A 22,821-nucleotide genomic window follows, 5' to 3' on the forward strand; every position below is an offset into this window, starting at 1 on the left:
ACGTGACAATTATTTATTGATATTGATCCTGAGACAAATGGTAGTTTTTAAATTAATTTTATACCATCTGAAGTTGACCTGAAAAACACAACTTAATTATTATTTGCAAATCTACCTATGCCCTTTGACAACCTGGGTATATTTATACTGTTTTTACTCATTTACATTTAAGAAAATTCGCTCAGCTGTTTGGCTGTAAAGCAGGATGGGCCGATTGCATAGTAGGGGGAGGGGGGTTTGATATGCTTAATATTCCAAAAGACAATGCCGCTGGACCATTCGACTATTCTGAAAAAGTTGCTGTCTCAAAATTTTCACTGGATGTGTTTGAAAAATTAACAGACTTGCTTGCCCTCAATACTCTTAACAAGGGTACCAGACACTCGCGTTGTAATTGAAGCGGAATGGGGAGGATTTTCCCCTTCATTAATGTAATAAAAAAATCTCAAACAAGTAAAAACAAAGTGAAAAATTTTTAAATATATTTTCTTTTCAGTAAAGTGCAAATTACGTTCTGGTCTTGAGAAGGCATGGGGGTTGTCCGCCCTGCTTATTTTAACTTTTTTTCTTTTTAGTTTAACCCAGTTATTTATTGTATGATTTATGATTTAAATTTCAAGGAATATATATTAGCATATGTATACTTATTAACAACAGCCGTTTTTTTTCTGTAAATTCAAAATTATGTTCTGGTCTAGAAAAGATAAGGGGGTTGTCAAAGACATAGTTTTCAGACCTCTGAACTACGCTGAACAAAATGGCTATAGTAAAATTCTAATTAGATGTTTTTGGGGAACAAATGGGCGTAGGGGAGGGGGGATTGTTGCCCTCCAATCAATTTTTACTAATAAAATGGGCAATATATCTTTCAATTTCTAATCGATTGATTCGAAGTTTCTAAGACACAAAATGAAAGAGGATTAGTTGCCCTCAAATCACTCTTGCCCATTGAAACAGCACCAGCCCTTCCAATTTCCAATCTAATGAGGTCTTTTGGAATTTCTTCTACAAAAAATAGCCATCTTAAATCTTCTATTAGATGGATTTCAAGAAAATGCAAGGCTTGGGAGGTATCTAGCCTCCGATCACTCTTAATCTAAAAACAGTTCTAGAGCTTCTAATTAGCAATCCAATGACCCCCCCTGAAGCTCATACGTTGACACTTTCTATTTAAACCTTATATACCCCTAGGCTATATTTTACAGTCCTTGCCTTGAGGGCTATGAGGGAGGGGGATGTCATCCTAAAAGACATAAAATTTTGATCCTTTTAATTACGTTGGAAAAAAATAGCTATCTCAAAATTTTGATTGGATGTGTTTCGAGAAATATAGGATAGGGGGGTGGGTTAGTTGCCCTCAAAACACTTCCGACTATTAAAAAGGGCACTATCCCTATCAGTATCCAATCTGTTTCTACGATAACAAATATCCATATCAAAATTTCTATCAGATTTACTTCGGGAAAATACATAGTGGAGGGGGGGGGGTTATCCAGCCTAAGATAACTCTGTTACAAGAGTTATCTTAACAAGAGCTAAGAGCTCACATGGCACTTGTGACGAGGTCTGAAGAGCCAAGAGCTCGTATGGTATAAGCTCTATCGAAATTCTAAGAATCAATAGATTGCTTTAAAAGGAAAATCAGAGGCTTAATGTCGGTCGGGATTTGAGATAAGAGCTCTGAGTCACGACTTCCTTCTAAATATCAATATTCATTAAGATCTGATCACCCACTCACAAGTTAAAGATACCTCGATTTTTCTAATTTTTCCTCTTCCTTCAGCCCCCCCCCCCCGATGTTCAAATCGGGGGAAACGACTTTATCAAGTCAATTTGTACAGCTAACTGACACACCTACCAATTTTTATCGTCCTAGAACGTCCAGAAGCACCAAACTCGCCAAAGCGCTGAACCCCACCATCTAACTCCCTCAAAGAGAGTGGATCTAGTCCGGTTACATCAGTCACGTATCTACAACATTTATAAGAATTTTCCAAAATTTCTGGTTTCCCCCTCTAGCTCCCCCAAATGTCAACAGATCTGGTAGGGATTTGAAATAAGAGCTCTGAGACATGAGTTCCTTCTAAAGATCAAATTTCATTAAGATCCCTTCACCCATTCTTAAGTTAAAAATACCTTTATTTTTCTAACTTCTCCAAATTAACAACCCCCAGCTCCCCCAAAGAGAACGGATCTGTATCAATTGTCAATCTCGTATGTCAATCTCTTATCTATAACTTGTGCTTATTATTCCCATCAAGTGTAATCCTGATATCTCCACTCTAAGCGTTTTCCAAGATTTCTGGTTTCCAATATTTCTGTTTCCCCCCTCCAACCCTCTATGTCCCCATCCGATTTTGAATTGAAAATGAAGCATCTGAGGCATAAGATTCTTCTATATATCAAGTTTGATTGAGATCCGATCACCTATTCGTAACATATCTCAATTTCATGTTTTCCAAGAATTTCGGCTTCCCCCCCCCCAACTCCCTTCAATGAGCCCCGGATCAGGTAGGAATTCAAAATGAGAATTTTAAAGCACAAGATCCTTCTAGATATCAAATTTCATTAAGATCTGATCACCCGTTCGTAAGTTACAAATACCTCATTTTTTCTAATTTTTCTCAATTAATCCCCCCCCCCCTAACTCCGCCAAAGAGAGCGGATCTAGTCCAGTTATGTCAGTCACCTATCTCAGTCACCTATCTTGGATTCTTTCCACCAAGTTTCATCCTGATCTCTCCGCTTTAAGCGTTTTTCAAGATTTTCGGTCCCCCCCCCCTCCCTAATGAAACTAAACCCAGTCGGGATGAAAAATAAGAGATCTGAGTTTCGATGTCCTTCTAAATATGAAATTTTATTAAGATACGATCACTCATTCGCAAGTTAAAAATACCTCACTTTTCTAATTTTTTAGAACTAACCTCCTCCCCCCCCCCAACTCCCCCAAAGAGAGCATATCAACTCCGGTTATGTCAATCCCGTATTTAGGACTTGTGCTTATTTTTCCCACCAAGTTTCATCCCGATCCCTCCAACCTAAGCATTTTCAAAGAGTTTAGGTTCCGCCTCCCCCCCCCCCAACATTCCCCTGCACTGGAAAAGGTTGAAATTTAATATAAGAGCTCTAAGAGATGTTATCCTTCCAAAAATAAAATTTCATTTAGATCCGTTCACTCCTTCGTAAGTTAAAAATACCTCTTTTTTTAATTTTTCAGAATTAGTCCTCCCCCCCACTCCCCCAAAGAGAGCGGATCAGTCCCGGTTATGTCAACCACGTATCTAGGACTTGTTCTTATTTTTCCCATCAAGTTTCATCCTGATCTCTCCACTCTGAGCGTTTTCCAGGATTTTAGGTTCCCCCCTTAATTCCCCCCAATGTCACCGGATCCAGTCGGAATTTTAAATAAGAGCTCTGAGACACAATATCCTTCCAAACTTCAAATTTCATTAAGATCCAATCACTCCTTTGTAAGTTCAAAATACCTCAGTTTTCTAATTTGTTCAGAATTACCCCCCCCCCCAACTCCCCCAAAGAGAGCGGATCCGTTCCGGTTACGTCAATCACGTATATAGGACTTGTGGTTATTTTTCCATCCAAGTTTCATCCCGATCCCTCCACTAAGCGTTTTCCAAGATTTTAGGTCCCCCCCTACAATTCCCCCCCCCCAATGTCACCAGATCCAGTCGGGATTTAAAATAAGAGTTTTCAGACACAATATCTTTCCAAACTTTAAATTTCATGTAGATCCCATCACCTGTTCGTAAGTTAAAAATACTTCATTTTTTTCTATTTTTCCGAATTAACCGGCCCCCCATTCCCCCCAGATAATCAATTCGGAAAACTAATTTAATCTCGTCTGGTCACTGATACACCTGCCAAGTTTTATCGTCCTAGCTTGCCTGGAAGTGCCTGAAGTGGCAAAACCGGGACAGACAGACAGACAGACAGACCGACAGACAGAGACAGACAGACAGAATTTGCTATCACTATATGTCACTTGGTTAATACCAAGTGCCATAAAAACGACAATAGAACTTTTGAGTAAATAACTCTGTATCTTAAAAACGGCAATAGAACTTTTGAGTACCAATCCAATGAGCTCTCTTCTAAGTTTATCCAATCAACCTTTCTATATATACCTTAAATGCCCCTAGGGCACAAGTTAAAACCCTTGTCCTGGTGCTTCTCAAGGGTTGTCATCCTCAAGGACATTCTCATGATTTTTGGACCTTTCAAACTACGTTGAATAAAATGGCTATCTCAAAATTTGATTAGATGTTTTTGGGGAAATGGTGGGCGTGGGAGGGGGGTTAGTTGTCCTCCAATCACTGTCAACTATTGAAAATGGCACTTGCTCTTTAAACTTCTAATAGAATGAACCCTTTTTGAAGTTTTCATGATAACAAATGGCCATCCGAAAATTTTTATCTAATGTATTTCGGGAAAATTCGAGATTTGGGGGTTATCCACCCTCTGAACACCTTGAATCTTAAAAAGTGCACTAGACTTTCTGATTACCAGTCCAATGAACCCTCTTCGAAGTTTATACGATCACCCTTTCTATATATACATTATATGCCCCCAAGCCATAATTTACAGCCCTTGCCCTTAGGACTCTGGGGGAGGGGGGTGTCATCCTCAAAGACATAATTTTCCAATCCAATGAGCTCTTTTTGAGGTTGCTAAGGCGTCAAATCGTCTGCTCAAAATTTCTATCAGATGCAAATCGGGAAATACTAGGTGTGGGGTGGTGTCAACCCACGATCACTCTGAATCTCGAATAGGGTACTAAAACTTCTGACCGTAAATCAAATGAGCCCTCTCAGAAATTTATACGATTACTTTTTTTATATGAGCCAAATACGGCCCTTGTCATAACTTACAACCCTTACCCTGAGGACTGTAGGGGTATTGCCATTCTAAAATTCATGATTTCTGAACCTTTAGACTACTTTGAACAAAAAGCATAGCTCATAATTTTGATTGGATGTGTTTGGAAAAGAGTGGGGCTGGGAGGGGGATAGTTGCCCTCCAGTCACTTTTGACTATTAAAAAGGGCACTAGCCATTTCAATTTCCAATCTAATGAGTCCTTTTCAAGTTTCTACAACAACTCCTTTGATACAAAGTGCCCTGGTCTAAGACCATAAAAAAAATATATTGTGCCCGCGTCGTCCTTACTTGGGCAACGCTTGTGGGCGGCCTTTGGTATAGCTTCCAATTTAAGATCTTTGTCTTGTTTTTGTTCCTTAGCCCTAGAATATCCCATTCTTGTAACAAATTCTACAGAAAATATGGAATTGGTTCATTCCAGTGTTTTAACTACAATACTTGGTTGCACCCAGCTTGTGCTGGCATAACAAAAAGTAATCGTTTTAAAAACCGTAATTTGTTATGCGTACAATGCCGATTATCAATGGTAGAAAATGATGAGGTTATTACAATCGAATAATATAATCAATTAATAAATCAGCCAGATGTGGTTCGACCAAACGAGGCTGTTAAATCCAAGGGTGCCGGTGGAAAATTTTCCAGGGGCGGGGGGGGGAGACACAAAAAAAGCAGTGACGGTTGGGAGACAGGAAATACATTTCAGGATATTTTTCGTAGAGATAAGTTTAAGTTAATTTTAAATACTTTTAGGAAAAACTATCAAATAAAAACAACAGTTAAATTGCTTGCAAATTAAAACAAAGCTTGCATTTTCAAGGAAAATGGCCTTTTTTGTATTTTCATCAATACAATTGAAAGACAACAAGTTTACCCCCTAGCTTTTGGAATATATACTCCCATAAGTGTCTATGAATTGAAACCAATGGGCCTTATGCAAGAAAGGGACCATGACCTGACATGGGCTTTATCGTGGAGGAACACGAGATTACAGCTAAATTTTTTACGCTCTTTTCATTCTGAAAAATAGCTGAAAATTTTGTGACGGAGGGTTAATTTCACTGAGAAAAGTGTCTTTTTATGTGTTTTCATTAAACAATTACAGATTTGTCCGTACCCTCCCCGATATTTTGACTAGTATGTTCCTCCCTCAATTTTTGAGCATTGACGATATTGGGACATAGGAGCGTTATATCAAAATTTACTTCCTAAGTGTTTAACTCTTGTGTGTGAGAATTTCTATTCATTTTAAGCTGTACTTTATTACTAATATTAATTTATGTAGGGTATTTTTTTTCGTTTACTTTGGTTTTTTACCGGTTTTTTATGTTTTTTTTTGTTTGTTTTTTTTTTCCTATGCCACCGATCTGGACCGACAGACAGACAGACAGACAGACCGACAGAATTTGTGATCACAATATGTCACTTGTTTAATACTAAGTGCCATAAAAAGCTAAAGACTTTATGTCATGTTCTGTAATCTTACGGAACAACTTTTGTCGGCATCATAGGCAGTTCCAAGTGACCTTCGGCTCCCTATAGTATTTCATGTTGCGTATGCTTATGTTACGTCATGAAAAAGTCAACATAATAAGAACAACATAGAGTTTCGGGGTTAGTATTTAATAAATTTTGAAAATAAATTAACGAACTTTCCCGCTTGATCGGAGTTTAATTTTCAATCCTTGTTCAATATTTTCAGTTTTTGAATAGTTTGCTTGTCACGACTGTGATGACTTTAGACGATAATTATAATGGTTTTACAAATTTCTACGTTTCTCTAGCGCGAAAGGTCATTTTTAAGTGTAATATTAGCCTATATTAGACGTAGCGTAACTTTCCTTTTAGCATAGGACATTACGTACATAGTGTGAAAGTCGCTTTGCACTCTAGATAGCGCATTATATATATATATATATATATATATATATATATATATATATATATATATATATATATATATATATATATATATATATATATATATATATATATATATAATATATATTTTTTTACTCTATGAAGATGATTAAATCTTCATTCCTTTCTAATTCTAGATATTTTCGGTTTTTTTCCTTTAACAGACGGAAAAAAAAAATCATTCACAAACCCATATATCGAAACAGCTGAGATTATAAAAACAAGAATGAGCCTAATTAACAAGTTTTTTATTTTTCCCATATCTTCATCATCATTTCTTAAAAATAAAAGCAAGTAGACCGAATTTAATTAATTTAAATGTTTCTTGTGATATTTTGTGTTCAAAAATGTTAATATGGTAAAAATTTATTGATAAATAAATTTTTTTATTAAAACTTGGCCTGAAAATTATGGGAGGCAGAGAAGGGGGCTAATCAAAATTTTTGCCCGGGGTGCAAAAGAGGCCAGAACCGCCACTGGTCCCAAACATCACAAAGAACAACAGGAATTAAAAAGGCAGAGTTCAGATGAAAATAAAAATTAAGAATGAAACCAATTAAATTCATAAAGAATATTCACAAGAATGGGAACAATAAGTTGAGAAAAAAAAAGATGATTGAATTTCAAAAAATGACACAGAGGAACAAGATCAACAAACTTTGAAAAAAAGTAAGTCGAAAATACTTCAAGGATAAGAAGCTTCAGACCATGAGACAGGCTTAAAAAAAGTAATTTTTACAAAGATTTTATTACCAAATGACTGATTTTTGAAAAACAGTAAAGCTTAACAAGAGCAACAGATTGCGAAAAAAAATAAAACAGCAAAAACTTATTATATAATTTTACTTACAAATACTATAAGGGTCAGAAGAAAATTGAAAAGAAAAAAAAAGAACCTTAAAAAAATTGCAACATGAAAGTTAGGGTTGCCACCTTGCATAATTTTGATGCGAGATGCACTCTTTTTTACCTCAGAGGGGATACAGAAGAGTGAAAATCAAGTTTTCATTCATTTTGAACGTCAGCAGTTGGCAATTTCGTCAGAAGTGTAACTAATTCAAGGGACGGGTTACTAACTTGCATACTTTTTGTTTGGAAATGCACTATTTTATACCTCAAAGGTGACCCGCCTGCAGCGACAGCCATGAGCATGAAAAGTTTTGTACTTGCACTCTTTTTGAGCAAAAATCACTTTTTTTTGGCCTTGGTGTGCACTCTTTTTTAGGACGTCAACAGTTGGTAACCCTGACGAAAATGATTTTTCAAAGCACCACAGCAGAAAAGAACAATACAAAGAAGAAAAAGAAATTACAGAGATAACAAAATATTTGGTGGACAAAAAACTTATGCTCATGATATGGGTCAATGTAAAGTTTGAAAGCATATGCACCAACAAAAAATTGAAAAATAAAAATTTTGAAGAACAAAGAAGTGCACTACTACGAACAAACTGAGACGAAAAATGACAATGAGGAAAACTTCGGCAGAAAAAAAATTATGAGTGCGATAAGAGTAAAAATAGAATATAAAGACTAAGTTAAAACGACTGAAAATCCAACTACAAGAACGATCAATCTGTAGAACCAAAATAGAAGAATAAAAGCAATGAAATACAAAGAAAACAACAAGACAATGTATACTTTCAAAAATAATACAGGTGCCGCACCATTCGTAGTGTGAAGTATTCTATGCGTTGCATGAAAGATGGCGCTGCAAAAATATGCTACACGTGGCAGAAGGTGCTCCAAAATATAGGCTGGATGGCGGAAAGTGAAAAACCTCAATAAAAACAGTTAACGATATCCAGAAAAATTCTGGTTGAGAAAATATCACCACCATATTAGTCAGCTCCAAGTTAAGAGGATTAGAAGATTAGAAGATGCATTTTTCTTCATGCATGAACTACAGAAGGGTCAAGCGACCAATCAGAACAGCTTCTACAGCAGCTGTATCCTAATCTCTTTTTTTGCGAGTTCTGAAACAGAAGAGCTTGATCTATATTTTATTGAACATTAGAAGGAAATGGCCAAAGTGGAAGGCATGGTTGTACAAAGATAATAAGCGGAAGAAAAGTAAAACAGAAAAGGATAAAATAGTAGTTTCAGAATCGGGCAACAAGAAAATGCAGATTGCTTGTAGGAATTACCTTAAAATGAGTTCTTAGACAATCTTTCATTAAAAAAAAAAAAAAAACATCAGGAAACATGTAGACAGATATTTTTTACCAAGAAGCTTCTTCCCGCAATCGTCATTCTACTTAGAATAATTTCCCTGAGGCCATTTTTTTATTTAAAAAGTAAATAAATACAAAGTCAAGATTATTGCCAAATTCATGCACCAAACAAGTGCTGAACTCAGAGATAGAAAAAGGAATAGATACCAGATTCTCGCTAGGTGGTATCAATCTATTTTATTCTTCCATTCTAAAATATAGCTTGACTCCAGGTTAACGACAGTTTACTCGGGCACCCCAATTGGCAAAATCCTGGGTACGTCCCTGCAATGAATCACTAAACGGTTTAGAAGTTGAACAGACGTATATCCACAAATTCTCTTGCTTTTACCAACTTTTCTTTTTGGAATAGACGTATATCCTAAAACCAAACAAAGCTGATTCCTTTGTCACTTGGCTGGATATACGTCTTAGTCTCTTACTAAGAAAATGCATCTTAGTAAGCAATTTTCTTAGTAAGCAATCTGTTTCTAACATTAAATTGTTATAGGTTGTGGTCAATGCCATCAATAGTTCTCCTTGGGGTTCTGTTGGATTTCAATGTAGGAGTTTTCTTTTGATACTTTTACGATTCTACCTATTTTGGTTTTATCTTGCTGCCTACCAGTTTTTTTTTTACTTTATCGTGTTGTTCCGCTATCCTCTTAACTCGGAGCTCTAATCTTCTTACTCTTCTGTCGATCTGGATGCCGCCGAACCATTTATTTCTGGAAACTGGTAAGAGTGCAACTGGAAACTAGTAACCAGTGCAATTTTTACAGAAAGTGCGGACCTCAGGCCGGATTGATGAATATGACATTACATTTTGGAAAGCTCCGCAGAACTCTTGCCTGGGGCCAAAAAAGATGGTTTTTGCTTGACCACAAGCCAGAGCCTATGGTGTGCGAAGTAAAGTGGAGTTACATAGCATATGTCAGAGAGGAATATCTGAAGTTGTGCAGCCAAGCTTTCGTTTCATCAAACCATGTTTCTGCTTTCGAGTGGAAAGCTCCGTTCTAGCAGGCAAGCAGGCAGGCACCAATTTCAAATTGAAGATGGACTAAAATCTATAAGTGTAAAATATATGCGGCAGTTACCCGGCCCCACTGCTAACATATATTCTTTGAGTGATAAATAGAAAAAAAATTACAAAAGCAAAAAAAACGGCATTTTCCCACGGGTTGGAAAGTGCTGCCGTGATTTCTGCTGGGTTTATCATTTGTTTTATCAGACTTGGGATTGAGATAGAGACATGTTATCAGATGTACCTCTTGATCCTTAAAATTTATGTCATAGCTAAAGAAATTGGAGCTTATCCTTTGCTCTTTTCTAAGTGGTGACGTTAGAAAGTTGGCCTACGGCAAAGAAAAAAAAAATCAACTTTTGAATTAAGACCAATAGAATTGTATTTTCGAGGACAATCGATAGCTCTTGATGAGCTGATCAAAGTGTATATCATCCATTTTTTTGGTACAAAAATTCCTTCGTGAGATATACTAGTTTGAAAGTTCCAAGGGGTGGACAACTTCAGTAGTAGGGTACACACTGAAATCAAAAATAAGCCGATACCAACTGTGAGAAAGGTAGGGGACTTGTAAGGAAAGGTCGGCTGTTAGCTCATAACCATCTTTGGCAGTGAGGAGTTTGCAAATTTTGCTATTTGGTGTATCTATTATTTGTTTCCTGTGTATTTGATGGTAAGACCCAGTTGGTTCCAGTGGTAAGACATGTAGGGGACTTGTAAGTAATAATCGTCTGTTAGGCAACAATAATCTTTAGTGAAGAGGGGCTTGTAACTTTTGCTAGTTGGTGTAGCCTACCCATACTCAGTGTAACTTGGAATTAAGTGTTTACGCAACGGTTACCAACGATAACGTAAAACAACAAGGCAGTTTCATAATAATTAATAGAGTGTCATCTATGGTATTTTAATCCTGAAAAGTTACGGATAGCTTTATAATACCAACTAGATTATATTAGATACTAGCTGTTGGGGAGGCGCTCCGCGCCACCCCAACACCTAGTTAGTGGGGCGCTTTGCGCCCCTCCGAGCCCCCCCGCGCACGTAAGTCGTTACGTGCCATATTAGTTAAGCGCCATTGTAGTTGTGACCCTGTGTCCCACCTGTGAATTTAGATAGTTTTATATATGTGTTTCAAACTACGTAAAAATTGCGAATAAACAACATTCTTGGCTTTCCCATTGTCTGTGCATATACAAAGCCGTATGTCCTAATAATGACGTCATATGCAAACGGTCTTTTTACAAACAAACAAACATGCATACACACAACTCGTTTTTATTTAGATAGATAGATACAATACAAATTAACTGCCTAAAACTTGCGAATATACAACATTCTTCGCTGTCGAATTGTCGCTGCATATAAATAGATTGTCAGGTTTACCGACCCTCGAACATGCAACGTACAATTGTCCATGGGAAAAACAATCAGTATTAAGATCTATACCACATTTTTCTAATGATTGACCTTGAGCTTTGTTAATGGTAATTGCAAATGCTAATCGAATTGGGAATTGCAATCTTTTAAATTGAAAAGGCAGATCCGTTGGAATCATGGGAATGCGAGGAATAAGAACAGCCTCACCCTCAAAAGGCCCTGTCAAGATTGTGGCCTCTATTAGGTTTTCCATTGTTTTTTTTTACGGCAAGTCGCGTGCCATTGCAAAGCTTTGGTGGGTTGATATTTCTTAAAAGTATTATTGGTACGCCTATTTTTAGTTGTAGTACGTGTGGTGGAAACTCTGAAAGATCTATGGAATTTAAAAATTCAGATGGATAATTAACCGCTTCATTTGGTTCCAAAACTGTGTCGACTGACTTGTAAAGGACTGCCTGGTCTCGAATCTTGGTCAAAACAATATTGTTGATTTCGTGGACGTCTATATTTTGGGTGCGAGAATCGCTCTTTCACTTAGCCATTTATTATTTTTATAATTTTTTAGAGTATTCGGAAATACTTTTTCAATCAATTCATTTTTGGACGTCACTAAATTACAAAAATCAGCAGGTAGTTGTATACGTCCTGAAATTGAGTCTACTGGGAGCTTTCCGTTTCCAATTGCCAGCAACTGATCTGAAAATGTTTGACTAGAGTCATCGTTTTGCAATCGGACACGCATATTTGTAGTTAATTTTAATATTTTTACGTGTGCCCATAAATGAGAATTTTTCAGGCAAGCATTCATTTCGTCTGCAGGAGTTGATCTAGGTATTATAGGTAATGTTTGCCTGAAATCTCCCTCAAGCAATATTAATGTACTGCCAAAGGGTTTCGACTTCCCTCTCAAATCTTTCAAGCATTGATCCAGAGCCTCGAGTGATTTTTTGTATGCCATTGTGCACTCATAGCAAATAATTAGTTTGCATTGCTGCAATACTTTACCCATCCCAGATGATTTGGAAATATTGCACGTGGGAGCTTCTGTGGAATGCAAATTCAGAGGCAATTTCAAAGCGGAATGGGCAGTTCTTCCACCAGGCAGCAATGTTGCGGCTATTCCGGACGACGCAATTGCCAACGCTATATCATTTTTTGATCGAATTGATGCCAGAATCAGTTTTGTCACAAACATTTTACCAGTACCTCCTAGCCCATCCAAAAAGAAAATTTCTTCAACGTTGTTATCGACACAATGCATTATCGTATCATAAATGTCTTTTTGTTCCGACGTTAACTTGGAAATGTTATTTTGTACATACGATAATAGATCACTCGTACTGTAACTTTGTTCACGATCCAATTCTACACATGTCGAAACAGCAGCGATACGGTTAGGTGAAGGCAATCCCAAATCCCGAAGAGGTTTGTTTGCCATACGTACGCACAAATCTTCTATAATAACTAAAGTGTAGTTATAAATTTCTGATGTAAAATCAAAAGTCATATCTGACGTCTCTAACTGTTTTCGATGGAGTATATCTTCCGACATTTTTGACTTATATTTTTCCCATAACTCTGTAGGAGCTGATGGAGAGCAAGTTGTTAAAATGATGCCAAACAATGCACGAATTTGACTTGGGGTTGACGTTTCGCACGCGTCATTGATGCAGTTATCCCAGTGTCTGTCATTCTTCAATAAATTCAGAGCTTGGCATGCACTACGGTAAGTGTCATGTATAGTACCGTTTACAGTTCTCAAATACTCAAAGGATGTCGGACCGGGTGCATTCACCAAAAGCAGGTGTAGAAAGAAGCATTCATGTTGATTGGGGTGAACGGTGTAGAGTCTTGCTATCGTGGTATATTTGAAGATGGTAGGTTGGCCGTCGACTGACTTACCCTGTTTTCGACGTTCAAATACTTTATTTTTAGTATTCCACGCGTAATACGATGGCACTTCAGTATACAGCAGTTTTTTTGCAAAAGAATCATTTTTGCAAAGCGAAAAAAAAGCTGTTAATGTTGTATCCGGTGGATTCAGGGCTCTTTGTTGCACGTTGGTTTCCGTGAAATAAACACGTTGACCATTCTGTAAATGTACCGCTGTGAACAACAGCTGGACTACGTTCATGTATCGGAAATGAAAGAATTCGCCAAACAGCTTCATTACTGCTTATGTATCTTCCAGCCTGATATTGTACAATTTCGTCGAAATCTTTGATTTCGGGCTGCAAGCCAAAACCTGCCATGTCACTGCCTTTGTTGATGCATTTACATGTGTATTTGATTGCCTTTACGGAGTTACAGTATTCAACGTTTATGTGTGCATTAAATGTTTTTGATAATAATGGGGAATATGGAACAACCCACTGGTTATCTACTTCGATGGTGGTACCGTTACGCTTCTTTATTATTGCTTTATTATTTCTTTATTATTGCTTTATTATTGCATAAATTGATCTGGATTTTCGATTTGGGCTCCAAACGACGTCATTTGGAAACATGAGTTATATTTTCTGATTTTTGACAAAACACGCTTAGATTCTGACGTAGTTCCAGTAAGGAAAGTCTTCAATGGCTCTGGTGGTGCAGCCAATAGAGGAAGTTTAACTTTTCCTGAGGCGCAACACATTCCCATTGTTTCACCATTGAATTTCAAGGCCTTGCAATAGGGACAAATTTTAGACATTGTCCCGATTTGAACACATCTACTCAAGCTATAATCATCGACTGGGCTGTACCTGAATGCCAGGCGATAACTTTCAGGTTGCTCTGATTCCTCGGCACTCTTTCTTTTCTTACTTTCTCTATCAGCAGCAAGCCTTATTTATTGCTGTTCTTATGATTCCTCGACACACTTTCTTTTCTTACTTTCTCTATCAGCAGCAAGCCTGATTTCTTGCTCTTCTTGTAATTCCTCGGCACGCCTTCTTTTTTCACTTTCTCTTTTAGCAGCAAGTCTGCTTTCGCGTTGCTCTGGTAGTTCCTCGGCACGCTTTCTGTTTTTTCTTTCTCTATCAGCCTCAAGCCTGTTTCCTTGCTGTTCTTTAGATTCCTCGGCACGCTTTCTTTTCTGACTTTCTCTATCAGCAGCAATTTTTTTGGCATAGACTCTTTGAGCATCTTCATCGGCTTTTGCCATTGTAAGTTCATCAGTCATTTTAAACTTAAACATTAATAGATTTCTACGTGAACATATATGTCTTAAATATCTTTAATGACGTAACCGTCATAGCAAAAATGACGAGAACTAACTTCATGATTAAATATCTTTAATGATGTCACCGTCATAGCAAAAATGACGACAACTAACTTCATGACGTCAATCGACACAGAAACATGACGTCACCTGACAGACAGACACACAGACAGACAACTATATTATATATATATATATATATATATATATATATATATATATATATATATATATATATATATATATATATATATATATATATATATATATATATATATATATATATAATGAAAAGAGAAATCACCAATGCAACAGCACAAACACAAAAAAAGAGAGAGACAGAAGGAGAAAAGGAAAACTGTTTTCCTAAATTAGTTATTAATATAGACCAGCACTTGAATGAGGCCTTAACCCTAAAACATGCGAATATACAACATTCTTCGCTGTCCCATTGTCTGTGCATATAAATAGATTGTCAGGTTTACTGACTCTTGAACGTGCAACATATAATTGTCCATGGGAAAAACAATCCGTATTCAGATCTATACCTCATTATTCTAATGATGTGTCCCTGTGTTCCGGTCGTCATTTATATTCCCTGTGTCCCGGTCGTCATTTGTGTCCCGGTACCCCAGTTTGTAATTTTCTTTGAGTTTCCCGGTCGTCATTTATATTCCCTGTGTCCCGGTGTCCCGGTCTTTATTTGTTTCTCGGTGTCCCGGTCTGTAATTTCTATTCGAACAATCTCTGTGTCCCGGTCGTCATTTATATATCCCGCCTGTGCCCCCGGCGTCCCCGTTGTAGTTGTGTCCCTGTGTCCCGGTCGTCATTTATATTCCCTGTGTCCCGGTCGTGATTAGTGTCTGGGTGTCCCAGTCTGTAATTTCTCTTTGAGGTTCCCGGTCGTCGTTTATATTCCCTGTGTCCCGGTCTTCATTTGTGTCCTGGTGTCTCGGTATGTAATTTCATCAGTTGACTAACATGACGTCAGTCGACAAACAACTTCATGACGCATACAGCTCAATCCTTATAATGACGTCAGTCGACAAACATGACGTCAGTCGACGCACAAACATGGCGTCACTCGACACACACACACACACACACAGAGACAACTTATTTATATACTAGCTATTGGGGTGGCGCTTTGCGCCACCCCAACACCTAGTTAGTGGGGGCGCTTCACGCCCCCCAAGCCCTCCCGCGCGCGTAAGTCGTTACGCGCCATATTAGTTACGCGCCACTGTAGTTGTGTCCCTAAGTCCCACCTGTGAATATAGATATATATACATACATATATATATATATATATATATATATATATATATATATATATATATATATATATATATATATATATATATATATATATATATATACATATATATATATATATATATATATATATATATATATATATATATATATATATATATATATATATATATATATATATATATATATATATATATATTTAACTACGTAAAACTTGCGAATATACAACATGCTTTGCTGTCCCATTGTCTGTGCATATAAATAGATTGTCAGGTTTACCGACTCTTGAACATGCAACATATAACGGTCCATGGGAAAACAATCCGTATTCAGATCTATACCTCATGATTCTAATGATTGCCCTTGAGCTTTGTTGATGGTGATTTCTAATCGACCATTCCCTTTGTTGCCGTCGTCATTTATATATCCCCTGTGCCCCCCCCCCCGGCGTCCCCGTTGTAGTTGTGTCCCTGTGTCCCGGTCGTCATTTATATTCCCTGTGTCCCGGTCGTCATTTGTGTCCCGGTGTCCCAGTCTGTGATTTCTCTTTGAGTGTCCCGGGCGTCATTTATATTCCTTGTGTCCCGTTGTCCCGGTCGTAATTTGTGTCCCAGTGTCCTGGTCTGTATATACATTTGTTTTTGAATTGGTCTTTTTTTTTTAGTTTTTAGTTTTTTACCTTTTTTAGTTATTTTAGTTATACCTCATGATTCTAATGATTGCTCTTGAGCTTTGTTGATGGTGATTGCTAATCGAACATTCCCTGTGTCCCCGTCGTCATTTATATATCCCCCTCTGCCCCCCGGCGTCCCCGTTGTAGTTGTGTCCCTGTGTCCCGGTCGTCATTTATATTCCCTGTGTCCCGGTCGTCATTTGTGTCCCCGTGTCCCAGTCTGTGATTTCTCTTTGAGTGTCCTGGGCGTCATTTATATTCCTTGTGTCCCGTTGTCCTGGTCGTAATTTGTGTCCCGGTGTCCCGATCTGTATATACATTCGTTTTTGAATTGTTTTTTATTAGTTTTTAGTTTTTTACCTTTTTTTTAGTTATTTTAGTTATACCTCATGATTCTAATGATTGCTCTTGAGCTTTGTTGATGGTGATTGCTAATCGAACATTCCCTGTCCCCGTCGTCATTTATATATCCCCCTCTGCCCCCCGGCGTCCCCGTTGTAGTTGTGTCCCTGTGTCCCGGTCGTCATTTATATTCCCTGTGTCCCGGTCGTCATTTGTATCCCGGTGTCCCGGTCTGTATATACATTCGTTTTTGAAATGGTATAAGATGAAATAAATTTTTGTATTTTTCTCCTTTTTTCTTTTTAGTTTTTTTTTGGTTTTTACTTTTTTAGTTTTTTTTAGTTTTTTTCTTTTTTTCTTATTAGTTTTTTTTTTTTTTTTTTTTTAGTTTTGTTTTTCTCCTTTATTTTTCATTTTTTTTTCCTTTTTATTTTTTTTTCTTTTTTAGTTTTTTTCTCTTTTTAGTTTTTTTGTAGTTTTTACCTTTTATTTAGTTTTTTTTAGTTTTTTTTTTACTTATGTCCTGGTCGTCATTTATACTCCCCGTGTCCCGGTCGTCATTTGTGTCCCGGTGCTTTGTTGATGGTGATTGCTAATCAAACATTCCTTGTGTCCCGGTCGCTTTCTCTTTGAGTGTCCCGGTCGTCATTTATATTCCCTATGCGCCGATGTCCCGGTCGTCATTTGTGTCCCGATGTCCCGGTCTGTAATTTCGTCAGTCGAAAACATGACGTCAGTCAGCACACCAACATGATGTCACCCGACAGACAAACACACACACAGACAACTTATTCTTATCTATATATAGATAGATATATAGATTGTTCCAAGTTTTCATCCGTCATGATGTCTACGATTGAAAAGGATAAAGTTCAACTGGCTGCAAAGCCAATTTAGTCCCTTCTTTCGATATTTTTTTGTTATTGTTGTTTTTTTCAACGCTGAGGAATAGCCTATGATCATTTGATTATTGATCGCGTTCTTCTTTGAACATAACGTTTTAAAAGCTTCGATAGGCTGACAGCTTCAGCGTTTAACGGATAGCAAAGAAACTAAACCAATGTGTTGCTCTCGTAACACTTTATTCGGCGAAGCCAGACAAAAGTTGCCGCAACACTTCACGTTGGTCAGGCAACGGAGGTCTAGTTTTTACTAGTTTCGGGTTTAAAACAGAAATTTGATTTTCAAAATTTACTTGTTCATGATTATTCCAAATACGTTACACCTACTCACCTGCATAGAGCTGTACGATACTTATTATCAGCGATCATTGAAAATCAGCTATCGGGTCAAAGTATATATTTATTCTTTTTTTTAGTGTTGATAATTTTGATTCCAATACAGAAAAAGCCCTCCTACCAGTTTTTTTTTATAAACCGCGAATCGAAGACAAAAATAGATAAATAATATAAATAACTAACATAAATTAATTACCATAAATATAAAGTAAATAAATATTCTTGGTTCTCCTCTATAATTTCTAATCCATCTGAAGATCTGTTTGAGACACTTACAGATCATGGATGGGAAGTGTTTGCGAAGACTGACATTTTTTAAGGTAGATTATTTTGTAAGCCACACTGGCCGTCAATAACAGAAGTAAAATTGAAGAACTGAAATTTGAGGATGGTCTCCAAGGTCAACCATAAAATGGGTCGACCAAAACGAATATTTCGGGAAAATTAAGTAATTTTGTTGCGGCTAAGTGCAATGTTGCGGCTATTCCGGACGACGCAATTGCCAACGCTATATCATTTTTTGATCGAATTGATGCCAGAATCAGTTTTATCACAAACGTTTTACCAGTACCTCCTGGCGCATCCAAAAAGAAAATTTCTCCAACGTTGTTATCGACATAATGCATTATTGTATCATAAATGTCTTTTTGTTCCGACGTTAACTTGGAAATGTTATTTTGTACATACGACAAAAGATCACTCGTACTGTAACTTTGTTCACGATCCAATTCTACACATGTCGAAACAGCAGCGATACGGTTAGATGAAGGCATTCCCAAATCCTGAAGAGGTTTGTTTGCCATACGTACGCACAAATCTTCTATAATAACTAAAGTGTAGTTATGAATTTCTGATGTAAAATCAAAAGTCATATCTGACGTCTCTAACTGTTTTCGATGGAGTATATCTACGGACATTTTTGACTTATATTTTCCCCATAACTCTGTAGGAGCTGATGGAGAGCAAGTTGTTAAAATGATGCCAAACAATGCACGAATTTCACTTGGGGTTGACGTTTCGCACGCGTCATTGATGCAGTTATCCCAGTGTTGGTCATTCTCCAATAAATTCAGAGCTTGGCATGCACTACGGTAAGTGTCATGTATAGTATCGTTTACAGTTCTCAAATACTCAAAGGATGTCGGACCGGGTACATTCTCCAAAAGCAGGCGTAGAAAGAAGCATTCATGTTGATTGGGGTGACCGGTGTAGAGTCTTCCTATCGTGGTATCTTTGAAGATGGTAGGTTGGCCGTCGACTGACTTACCCTGTTTTCGACGTTCAAATACTTTATTTTTAGTATTCCACGTGTAATACGAAGGCACTTCAGTATACAGCAGTTTTTTTGCAAAAGAATCATTTTTGCAAAGCGAAAAAAAAGCTGTTAATTTTGTATCCGGTGGATTCAGGGCTCTTTGTTGCACGTTGGTTTCCGAGAAATAAACACGTTGACCATTCTGTAAATGTACCGCTAAGTGAACAACAGCTGGACTACGTTCATGTATCGGAAATGAAAGAATTCGCCAAACAGCTTCATTACTGCTTATGTATCTTCCAGCCTGATATTCTACGATTTCATCAAAATCTTTGATTTCGGACTGCAAGCCAAAAACTGCCATGTCACTGCCTTTGTTGACGTATTTACATATGTATTTGATTGCCTTTACGGAGTTACAGTATTCAACGTTTATGTGTGCATTAAATGTTTTTGATAATAATGGGGAATATGGAACACCCACTGGTTATCTACTTCGATAGTGGTACCGTTGCCATTGTAGGTTCTTCAGTCATTTTACAATTAGAAATTTCTCTTTCAACGGTCTTCTTACAATTAAAAATTTGTCTTTGAACGATATTCTAAAATACCTGTGTCCTGGTCGTCATTTATATTCCATGTGTCCCGGTCGTCATTTGTGTCCCGGTATCCCAGTCTGTAATTTCTCTTTGAGTGTCCCGGTCGTTATTTATATCCCCTCTGTCTCGGTCGTCATTTGTGTCCCGGTCTGTAATTTCTCTTTGAGTGTTTTTCTTTTTAGTATTTTTTAGTTTTTTACATTTTTTCTTTTTTCAGTTTTCTTTTTCTTCTTTAATTTTCAGCTTCACTATGAAATACATATCGCCGAACCTTTGTTTTTTTAACTAAAATCTGGTAGGCATTCATGAGTTTATCCAAGTCAAAATCCCAAACCCAATCATCATCGCTATCATTTTCAGTTTTGATATGTTTTGACTCTCGCTGTCCAGGTGGATCTTCATCTAACTGCGCGGTTTTTCGTTCTTTAGCCTCAAGCCTGTTTCCTTGCTGTTCTTTTGATTCCTCGGCACGCTTTCTTTTCTGACTTTCTCTATCAACAGCAAGTTTTTTGGCATAGACTCTTTGAGCATCTTCATCGGCTTTTGCCATTGTAAGTTCATCAGTCATTGTAAACTTAAACATTAATAGATTTCTACCCGAACATATGTCTTAAATATCTTGAATGACGTCACCGTCAAAGCAAAAATGACGACAACTAATTTCATGACGTCAGCCGCCACAGAAACATGACGTCACCTGATCCACAGACAGACACACAGACTGACAACTTAAAAACTTGCGAATATACAACCTTCTTCGCTGTCCCATTGTCTGTTCATATAAACAGATTGTCAGGTTTACCGACTCTTGAACATGCAACATATAATTGTCCATGGGAACAACAATCCGTATTCAGATTGCTGATTGCTAATCGGACATTCTCTGTGTCGCCGTCGTCATTTATATATCCCCCCTTTGCCCCAAGGCGTCCCTGTTGTAGTTGTGTCCCTGTGTCCCGGTCGTCATTTGTGTCCCGGTCTGTAATTTCTCTTTGAGTGTCCCGGTCGTCATTTATATTCCTTGTGTCCCGGTGTCCCGGTCTGTAACATACGACAATAGATCAATTGTATTGTAACTTTGTTCAAGATCCCATTCTACACATGTAGAAATAGAAGCAGTACGATTAGTCGAAGGCATTCCCAAATGCTTGAGAAGTTTGTCTGCAATAGATAAGCTCAAATCTTCAATCATAGCTAAAGTGCAGTTATAAATCTCTGTTGTAAAGTCCGAGGTCATATCTGACCTTTTTAGCCGCATTCGGTGGAGTATTGTCTCGGCCATTTGCGATTTCTAGTTCTCGCATAACTCTATAGGAGATGAAGGAGAGCAACTTTTGCCGGAAGATACGGTCTCTCGCATATTATTCATAATTTGCTATCATACTTGTTTGATTCAACCAGCACTTAGAAGAGGCAGTCTGGGAATCTGAGTTTGTTTTTGCTGTTCAACAATATCTTAAGCTTTATAGTTACACTTGCTTATTTTTTCATTGTTATCTGCTTGTCCTTCAGTTCACTTTCATGGAATTCACTTTTTAATAGAATGTCAGTCAATATTCTATTTCTACCTCTCAAACGGTTTCCCGTTTGAGCCCTTGGGAATAGTCTTAGCAATTCTGGAGAAACAAAACTTGAATTTTGGCAGGGAAATTCTTGGTATCTAGATCTGGTGATTCCAAAGTAGATTCATCAATTAATCGGCCATATAAGAGTGGTCTACCAGTATCTAAAGAAGGAAAAAAGCCACTTCCGGGAAAACGTGGTGATTGATAAACACATACCGGTAGACGTGACTATTAAAATTATTTTTCAAGGGAACATATTTAACAAATATGGGTCACAAAAAATCTCTACTACCTTGTAAGTCGAAATGTGTTTACCCAGATTCAGAAAAAGGCATTTATTCATTTTTTTTTTGCGTTCAAGTTCCAACTAATTAGGCCCAAAGCCTCCAACATCTAAAGTTTGCATCTTGTTTGACCAGTGGGATCGGAAGGTAAGCAATTTGATGCCAAGCCTCTTACATAGTAAAACCAAACAGGATATAAGTGGCTGTCGCGGAACAGTTAGATTTATTCTATCCGTCTTTTTTTACGAATTGTTTCATTGTGCGTGAGAGCAAGCTACTTTTTATCCATCTACTTGAGTAGGCTGGTCTTATTGTACTGGAGGAGCAGTGCTTATCATACATTACACAAAGTGCACCCTAAGGAACATAAGATATTCCACTACCAATGTTTCTAACTCAGGACTTCAAACTTGCCTTTTGAGGTCTTTTTTTGTCAAATTAAAGTGATAGCCATCACCGTAAAAGACACTGCTGGGTGGTGGAAAAGGCGAATGTACGTCTGTAATAGCTGTTGCTTTATTGAAGTTTTAAAATAGTTATTTAAAGTTATCCTCTTAATACCAAATTCTTCCAGAGCTTTTCGCACAGCGATTTGTCAAAGATGACGGCTTTGGCTACCTTCTTTATAAATTCCAAAACGGAGCCAATTGGCATCTTACGTCTATAACATCTTGGCACAGCCGCGAATTTCTACTAAAATGCTCTATTTATGTAACAAAATAAATAATTACAAACTTCCCATTAGATCCAGTAGGTAGATGCGATTGAATTATAGGCTACTTGTAAAAAAAAAGCTTATCTGACGAGCCAAAACCGAAGAAGCAAATTGGTGGCAAAAACGTGTGAACCTTAAAAGGAACTAAACCTGCGTTGCCTGAGCAACGTGAAGTGTTGCGGCAACCTTTGTCCGGCTTCACCGAATGAAGTGTTGCGAGAGCAACACTTTGGTTTTGTTTCTTTGCT

General features: G+C 37.4%; 1 protein-coding gene across 1 annotated transcript in view; it reads left to right on the plus strand.

The window, feature by feature from the left end:
- Positions 1 to 22,525, plus strand: part of LOC136039096 (myosin heavy chain, non-muscle-like) — a 44,114-nt gene extending 21,589 nt beyond the window's left edge. The window contains exon 6 of the mRNA XM_065722581.1: positions 22,433 to 22,525. Within this exon, the coding sequence (XP_065578653.1) occupies positions 22,433 to 22,525 (93 nt within the window). The remainder of the gene's footprint in view (positions 1 to 22,432) is intronic.
- The last annotated feature ends 296 nt before the right edge of the window (positions 22,526 to 22,821 follow it).

This window comes from Artemia franciscana, chromosome 19, assembly GCF_032884065.1.
Source record: "Artemia franciscana chromosome 19, ASM3288406v1, whole genome shotgun sequence".
NCBI classification, from domain to species: Eukaryota; Metazoa; Arthropoda; class Branchiopoda; order Anostraca; family Artemiidae; genus Artemia; species Artemia franciscana.